The 9326-nt window shown below is 40.7% G+C and overlaps 1 protein-coding gene across 4 annotated transcripts in view; it reads left to right on the top strand.

Annotated features, from left to right (window-relative positions):
• The window catches only part of UBR2 (ubiquitin protein ligase E3 component n-recognin 2), a 117126-nt gene that overhangs the window by 8013 nt on the left and 99787 nt on the right, over nt 1–9326 (top strand). For all 4 annotated transcript variants that reach the window (XM_023512778.1, XM_023512779.1, XM_023512780.1 and 1 more), the window contains exon 2: nt 1922–2181. In XM_023512778.1, the coding sequence (XP_023368546.1) occupies nt 1922–2181 (260 nt within the window). The remainder of the gene's footprint in view (nt 1–1921; nt 2182–9326) is intronic.

A 9326-nucleotide genomic window follows, 5' to 3' on the forward strand; every position in this document is an offset into this window, starting at 1 on the left:
GGCTATTTTTTGGTTGCAGCCGTCATTGTTGTTTGGCGGGCCCGGGCTGGGGATTCGAACCGGCCACCTTAGGTGTACGTGGCTGGTGCCCCAGCTGGTTGAGCTATAGGCGCCGAGCCGAAAATTTTTAAAAAGGCTTAAAGAAACAGAGAAAAGAAAGGAGGTAGTTTGAAGGGTGCCTTTATCTATGGCTTATTTGATTTAGTTTTTATTTTATTTTATTTTATTTTATTTTTTGAGACAGAGTCTTACTATGTCACCCTTGGTAGAGTGCTGTGATGTCACAGCTCACAGTAACTTCAAATTCTTGGGCTTAAGTGATTCTCTTGCCTCAGCCTCCCAAGTAGCTGGGACTATAGATGCCCTCCACAACGCCTGGCTATTTTTTGGTTGTAGTTGTCATTGTTGTTGGCCAGGCCTGGGCTGGGTTTGAATCCACCAGCTGCAGTATATGTGGCAGATGCCCTAGCCACTGAGCTATAGGCACTGAGCCTGATTGAGTTTTTAGAGACTGATACCTGATCCAGCTGTAGGCCTGGGTCTTCTTTATCTCTGCTTTCATTAAAGCCACATGGAGCATCCTTCTTGAGTGTCAATGTTATGTGACAGTAAGTAGTATAAACAAATTTATAGTTATCACTTAACAGATTTTACTTTTCTCAGATCACTTACTGAGGCCAGGTTATGTTTTAGAGGTGAGAATATGAGGAAGAGGGGTAGGGATGGGGAATGGCCAAGCAGGCATCTTAGATAAAGTGAAACATAAATTGAAATCTGAAGAATGAGTAGAAAATGGCTTTGCGAAGCAGAGAGAGGCGTGCCCCAGATCTCCAGAAAAGACTGGAGAGTCAGTAAAGACAAAGGCCTTCTAAGCCATGTCAGGGTACTTGACTTGATCCTAAATGTAGTGGGAAGCTGAATGACATGATGCAGGTGGCCTTTTGCAAAAATCACTCTTGCAGTAAAGTTGGAAATGGGTTGCAGAGAAGCAAGACTAGTGGGGATACCACTTGGGACATTGTTGCACTAATCCTGGTGATGAGAGTAAAGAGTTTGGACTAGGGTAGTGGAGGTGGTGGCTGTGGAAAAGGAAATGGACGGATTCAGGAGATATTTAGGAAGCCTAACAGATAAGATATGATGGTTGATTAGATGTTGGGGTGAAGAAGAAGGAAGGTTTTCTGGTGTGGATACCCAGGTGGAAGGGTAATGGTAGGGAAATGGGCAGAACAACAGCTTTGGGTGGGGGTTGCAGGCAAGGTCATGAGTTCAAATTTGGATATATTAAGTCAGTGCCTTGTAACAGGTAATTGGACATAAAGGTTTAGGGGGTCACAGAGACCCTTTGTCAACAAAGGTCACAGCCATTGTTTTTAGTAGGGAGAGCAAAAGGAAAAGAGCTTATGGAAGGAGGCTGATAGGGAAAGAAGGCATAATTGGTAGAACAAGTCTCTTTTGGACTGACATTCATAAAACTCATTTATCAATCAGTGAGAAATATGCCTATTGTATTGGCTGTTCATGTTCACTGCATACTCTTCCTGTGAACAAACTGACATGAGAATCCACATCACACATTTCAGCAAAGCGTTAAAAAGGAATTCAGATAAGCTCATTAGCTAATGTCTGCTATAATGATTTCTTGTAGACAGTTTCTTGTACTGTCTATAGAAGTTTGCTTCAAGACTCCCTTTGAGGAAAGGACTCGTTGCATTTTAATTTTACTTATACTTTAGAGTAGAATTCGAAAATAGTTGGTGTTTTAATAGATTAAGTTGTTTATGTACAGTGGTGAGTGCTGTAAACAAAATATGACTTTTATATTACTATTTTTGTACCTAAAAGAAAGTAAGATACATTTGTTCAAATTAGCAGTTTGTTACCATTATTTAAAACTTTTTTTCTCTTTTCTTTTTTAAAGAAATGGCTGCAAGCATCTGACCTCGCTAGAGAAGTATACCAGCATTTAGCCCACTATGTACCCAAAATCTACTGCAGGGGTCCCAACCCTTTACCACAGAAAGAAGACATGTTGGCACAGCATGTTTTATTGGGACCGATGGAATGGTACCTTTGTGGTGAAGATCCTGCATTTGGATTTCCAAAACTTGAACAAGCCAACAAACCTTCTCATCTTTGTGGTCGTGTCTTTAAAGTAGGAGAGCCTACATATTCTTGCAGGTAAAATAGTTTTTTTTTTTTTCTAAAAGCCTCTTATTTTTTCCTTGACCTTTTCTTCCCCCTGAAACCTTAGAAATACATTTAATATACTTTTATATATTTAAAAATCCATATCACAAATGCATAGCATTTAATGAATGTTTATTCATTTAATTCATGTAATTACTTTCTAGGTCAAGAAATACATTGTCACCGCGTCCTATAAGTTCACTGGTGTGCTTGCTTTTGCCTTTGTAATTAACAGCTGTCTTGACTCTTGAAATAATCATGTTCTTGCTTTCCTTGATACTATTTTAGTTACAGTAATTCTTTCTGATGTTTACCTTGTCCCACATTTGGATAGTGGGAGCCCCGGCACACTAGCTGCTTTGTCTTGTTCACATGCCTTCACAAGCTTTGGGTGCTTTTCTTTCTAGCACAAAGAGATATCCACAGCTCACTCTGTACTCTAACCCATATTTAGCATCATCCCTTTCTCCAAGGATTTTCTTTTTAGTTGGGAAGGTAGTTAGCAATCAAGATCCGGGTGCTATATGTATTTATGTCTACTAGAAAGACTTTTTTTTCCTTGGTGAAAGTTGAGTATACAAGAGCAGGAGATGGAGCAGAAGATGCCCTGTCTCCTTTTGGACTATTGATGTTATTTCCCAGAACTAATCATCATTAACATTTTCTCATGTATCTTTTCAGAAATTTTCTTTGCAATATATAGGCATTTTAAACGTACATCTATGCACACTTACATACAAATGGGAATATGTTACATACACTGGGCTAAATTTTCCTCTCCATTCAACAGAATCTTGATGTCTTTTCATATCAGCTTATGTGCCTACATAATATTCTATTATGTTGATGGAAGTATCAACTTTTGTCCCCCCTTAAGACTTTTCCCTATAAAGTTTACATTTGATAAGTTATTTTGTTATTACAAAAACCTCTGAGTATTTTATTGATATTTAGAGCAATAGATATGGTTGAACCTCACAATTTTCTTTTTTTTTTTTATTTTAGAGACAGAGTCTCACTTTGTTACCCTCAGTAGAGTGCTGTGGTGTCATGGCTCACAGTAATCTCCAACTCTTGGGCTTAGTGATTCTCTTGCCTAAGCCTCCCAAGTAGCTGGGACTACAGGTGCCCACCACAGTGCCCAGCTATTTTTAAAGGTGGGGTCTTGCTCTGGCACCACCTGGTCTCAAACCTATGAGCTCAGGCAGTCCACCTGCCTAGGCCTCCCAAAGTGCTGGGATTACAGGCATGAGCCACCACACCTGGCCTGAACTTCACAATTTACAAATAGAAAATTGATATTCATTTGTTCCTGTAATGTCTTTTGTACCAAAAGGATCTAGTTCCAAATCATGCATTTGCACATCTTTTAATGTTCAAGCTGGAATATTACCCCAGTTTTTCTGTGACTTTTCTGATCTTGTCACTTTTGAAGATTACAGAAAGTTTTTTGTAAGTATTCCTCAATGTGCCTTTGTCTGTGATATTCATGACTAGATTCAAGTTACATCTCTGGCGCCATTACTGACGAAATTACATGTTTTACCTATCACGTGCCCTGTGATTCTCATTTATTCTGTAACTGGTGATGTTAATAACTTGCTTAAGGGGATGTATGTGAGACTTTTCCACTGTAAAGTCACTCTTGTTTCCTTTGTAATAAGTATTTTGTGGAGAAGTACTTTGAGACTATGAAATATCCCCCTGCTTATTAAACTTTTTATGTATTTGTTTGTTTATGTCAGTATCTAGTCATCAAGTCCCATTTTTCATGTGCTCGTATTGTCCTGGATTTGGCCAGTCGGAGCCCCTTTGAGCTGTCTTTGTTCTTTTTTGTGTCCTTCCTCATTCTTTGAACACTTCCTTTCATTTTGGCACAAGATATCCCAGGCGCATCTTGGGTTTTTCTCTGCCCTAGCCCTGAAATCAGCCATTTTGCCAAATAGCCTCATTACTTATGGTGGGAAATGGTGTTTAGTAATTAAGATAGTAGATATACATGTTGCTGTTGGAATGTTACTTCTCTCAGACCCTCTCAAGGTATCTAATTTTATATGTATGTAAACATATTGAAATGGATATTAAAAATCACACATTTGTAGTGATCTCTCCAGTTCTAATCCCACGTGATAGGGTTTTTTCTACTTTTATCCCTTTGCATATTTTTAACTTTCTTCTCCAACAGGAGGAGACTTGATTCCTCTTATCCTCAAAATAGTTACGTATGTGATCATTCCCCTGTATGTAGCCATTCTTTTGCTGCTGCTACCGCCATTCAGCTCTCTGCATAATTGTCCCCCTTTATTTAGACTGTACTGGGCCACAGTGGCTTTTCTCCCACCCCTTTTTAGGGCAGATCCAAAGTAAGTCTTGCCTTGGGATATATGATTCTTATTCAAGGACATGGCTTCTGTTCTGGTGTCTCAACTGGATGACTGTCTTGACCAGAACTCTAAAGCCCTCCAGTTATCCTTACTGGACTTAGAAGTATCTCTGTGGCACTCAGTTCCATAGCAGCCACTTTCCCGTAAATGTGAAGAGCATCGGCCTGTGCGTGTAACCCTCAGCCAAGGTCTTACTGGGATCCCACGCAGACTTCTGCCCTTTCCTGTCTCCTCCCCACCCTGCACACGTTTTATCTCTCTGATGCCCTGACCCACAGGTTCTGTTTGTTTTACTCGTCCTGAACTCTGATCTAGTCTCAGCTCAGTGGGACCTTTCTGCTGTGTTTAGGCTAGTTTGCTGTGCCACTTCTCCCAGGTAAGAAATTCCCAGGGAGAGCCAGGGCTGTCCTGGGGCTTACTTCATGAATTCCCCTTCTCTTAGTTTCCACCTTTTGTGCTGCCTGTTGTTTACTGTCTGTGAGCACACAGGTAGCTTCTTCTGACATCACAGAGACTTCAGAAAAATAATGTGCGACCTACATAATTTTAGGAACTATGAACAAATAACTCGCCACAGGGAAACTAACCTATTTCATTCACAAATCGTTTTCCCAAGTACTATATGTAAAAGACTCCTCAATATCATTTTTTTCTAGTTACAGAAACTCTCTTCACTGAAGACATCAGTCACCTTTATCTTGATGGGTTTAGTTTAGAAACTTCCCCAGAATTCTAATAACCGTATTTCATCTTTCCAAATAGTATACTCCGTGTCATTTTACCAAGACACTGAGTTTCATGGGAACACCACTTTTAGTAAGAAATATTCATCCTCGGCTTGGTGCCTGTAGCTCAGCAGCTAGGGCGCCAGCCACGTGCACCGGAGCTGGCAGGTTCAAATCCAGCCCCAGCCTGCCAAACAACAATGACAACTACAGCCAAAAAATAGACGAGCATTGTGACAGGCGCCTATCATCCCAGCTACTTGGGAGGCCGAGGCAAGAGAATCGCTTAAACCCAAGAGTTTGAGGTTGCTATGAGCTGTGACACCACGGCACTCTAGCCGGGGTGACAACTTGAGACTCGATCTCAAAATGAAATACTCATCCTTAGCACCCAGCATTTACTATAAGTTTAATGTGTACCAAGTAGTGTGTAAAGTACTCCACAGAAGATTGCATTTACCCTCTTAACAACACTATAAAAAAGAATTTGGTCATTGTCCCTGGTTCTTGGGACGGAACCTCTAAAACTCAGAATTATCCTGTGATAGCAGTATCTTTGTTATCCCTCCCCATCTCCCACATCTGGTAGTTTATTCTAAAGAAATGATCGTGGGGGCTGAATGATTAAAGAGTTCTTATCAGCCCAGCCTCTGGGAAGGAAAGGGAAGCGAAAGAGTCACGTGAACACTAATGTAAGCAATCACTCCTACGTAGTGAGACCCCAATAAAAGCTCTGGACATCAAAACTGAGGTGATCTTCCCTCGTTGGCAATATTGTGTGTGCGGTCGTCCATCATTGTGCCAAGAGATGAGGTTCATGTGTCCCTGAGGACAGTGGAAGCTTCCCATTTAGAACTCTTGTCCTATGTGTCTCTTCCCTTTGGCTGGGTCTGATCTGTACTCTTTTTCCATGATAAAGCTTTAATCATAAGTACAGTCGACCCTTCATACTGTGATTCCACATCAGCAGATTCAACCACTGTAGACTGAAAATACTTGAGAAAAAAATGAATGGTTGCACCTATACTGACCTTGTACAGGTTTTTTTCTTGTCATTATTCCCTAATGATACAATGTAACAACTATTTACATTGCATTTGCATCGTATTAGGTGCTATGAGCATTCTAGAGATATCAAGTATGTGGGAGGATGTATATAGGTTATAAGCAAATACTACACCATTTTATTTAAAGGACACGAGTAGCATGGATTTTAATATCTGAGAGGGTCTTAAAAGTCAGTGCCCGCGCAGATACTGAGGGATGACCACATAGCATTTTTCTAAGTTCTCTGAGTTTTTGTAGGGAATTACCCAACCTAATGGAGTTTACAAAGATAATCTCTTTCCAATCATTTTGCCTTTTATTTCTTTTTTATTATTTTGAGACAGAGTTTCACTTTGTCGCCCTTGGCAGAGTGCTGTGATACCTTAGCTTACAGCAACCTCATACTAATGGGCTCAAGCTATTCTCTTGCCTCTGCCTTCCGAGTAGCTGGGACCACAGGTACCCACCACAATGCCCCACTAATTTTTTTAGAGATGAGGTCTTGGTCTTGGCTCAGACTGATCTCGAACTCCTGAGCTCAGGCAGTCCACCCACCTTAACCTCCCAGAGTACTAGCATTACAGGCATGAGCCACTGTGCCCAGCCCTTTTGCCTTTTATTTCTTTTGTGTTCCTTACTGCTCTGGTAAAAGTGGACATTCTTGTTCCCAGTCTTAGTCAGAAATTCAGTCTTACTATTAAGTGTGATTTTAGGTATAATTTTCTCATATATACCCTTCTCATTGAAGAAGTTTCTTTCTGTTCCAAGTTTGCTTTTTCTTTTTTTTTTTTTTTGAGAGTCTTACTTTGTCACCCTCTGTAGAGTGCAGTGGTGTCACTGCTCACAGCAACCTCAGACTCTTGGGCTTACGCAATTCTCTTGCTTCAACCTCCCAAGTAGCTGGGGACTACTGGCATGCCTGCCACAGTGCTGGCTATTTTTTGGTTGTAGTTTTTAGTTCAGCAACATGATTAATCTTGAGTATCCATATGCATTTCAAAAGAAGGTGCATTTTGCAGTTACTGGATATAATTTTTGTGTGCTTATAATTAACGTACTTGTTGTTGATTTAGGGCTACCATTTTGCTATTTGTTGGCTATTTTTCTCATGTTTTTTGTAGTTCTGTTCCTAATTATATGCCTCCTTTTGGGTTAATCAAAATTGTAGCATTTCATTTTGATTCCTCTCTTGGCTTTCAAGTTGTAATCCTTGGTAGGTTTTTTTAGTGGCAACTCTAGGGCTTGTAATACACATCCTTAACTTACCAGAGTCTGTTTTTACTATTTCACATAAACTATATGAGCCTTGTGTTCATAGTTGCATTTATTCCTCTCATCCTTTGTGTTCCTTGTCGTATATTTGCACCTATAAACATAAACCTTGCAGTGCAGTGTAGTAAATATATTAGCCTATGTGGGTCACTTGCAGTTTATAATAAATATTTATTATTATTTGTTAATAATCATTTAAAATTGTATAAATCATTTTTAGCTTGCAGGTCATATAAAAAGAGGCTGTAGGGCATAGTTTGCTGACTTGCCATAGATCCTACAGGGTGTCCCAAAAGTCACTGTATGTACAGACATAGGGAAAATGGGAGATTGTAGCTAAATAGACCTTTATTTATAAAATATCCATTATAAAATTTTATAAAATATTTTTGTGTTGATATATAAATTTAAAAAATACTAAAAATATAAAATACAAAACGAGTTTGTTGATTTTCTGTGTATGGGGAACTTTGAGAGACCCGGTAGTTACAATCTCTTACCATTTCCTTCCAGCCTGGTTATGAATTCTCTCAGTTTGTGTTTATCTGAAAATATTTTTTATTTTATGCTCTTTTTTCCTCCTTTAAAAAAAAAATTCTTGGGAAAAACACTGTCTTTCTCTTCAGTGTCACATGGTATTTCTGACACCAAATGTGTGAGTTTTTTCCCACCCCATATAATTCTTTAACTCCCTGAACACTGACTGTGTGTCCCACAAATTAATTCAGTTCTGACTCTGTCTACCTTGAGTTATTTTCGGTTCCCACAACAGCTCAGTCCCACAAACCTGACCCCCCATTTCACATATCAGTTGCAAGTAGTAGGGGGTCACCTATACTTCTGTCTGTCTGGCTATATATTGGGGTCCCCACTAACTCCCTCCTTGGGTTCAGTTAACTTGCTGGGACAGCTTATAGAATTCAGGGTATATTACAAAGGATACAGATGAACAGTCAGGTGGCAGAGGTATACAGGACAAGGTGTAGGAGAAGGGGTGCGGAGTTTCCATCCCCTCTATGGATATGCCTCCTCCTAGCACCTTGGTGTGTTCAGCATTCTGGAAGTTCATTAAATCTTGTTCAGGAATAGAGTTTAATCCTCAGCCCCTCCTCACCTTTCTTCCCAGATTTTGGTTGATGAGGCTGAAAGCTCCACCTGTCTACCAGGGGTCCTCAAACTTTTTAAACAGGGGGCTAGTTCACTGTCCCTCAGACTCTTGGAGGGCTAGACTGTGGGCCCCGGTACCAGTCGGCTGCTAAGTAGGACAGGCAGTGGCGGCAAAAACACCTGGTGGGCCAGATAAATCCCCTAGGCAGGCCGCATGTGGCCCATGGGCTGTAGTTTGAGGACGCCTGGTCTAATCTCTTGGTCTTTCTGCTAACTGGCCCTGTTCTATGGCTATCTGGGGGTACCACCCTAAGTCACCTCATTAGCATAAACTCAGATTTCTCATCACTAAGTGACTCTAGCGGTAGGTTTTTTGTTTTGGGTCCTTGTTTTTTGAGACAGGGTCTCACTCTGTCCAGCCCAGGGTAGAATGCCATAGCATCAGCCTCAGCTTACAACAACCTCAGTCTCCTGGGTTCAAGCAATCCTTCTGCCTTAGCCTCCTACTGGAGCTGGGACTTTCGGTGCCCACCATAGCACCTGGTCAGTTTTCTACTTTTAGTAGAGACGGGGTCTTGCTGTTGCCCAGGCTGGTCTCCCA

The sequence above is a fragment of the Otolemur garnettii genome, unplaced genomic scaffold (assembly GCF_000181295.1).
Source record: "Otolemur garnettii isolate 467f Iridium unplaced genomic scaffold, OtoGar3 scaffold00031, whole genome shotgun sequence".
Lineage (NCBI taxonomy): Eukaryota > Metazoa > Chordata > Mammalia > Primates > Galagidae > Otolemur > Otolemur garnettii.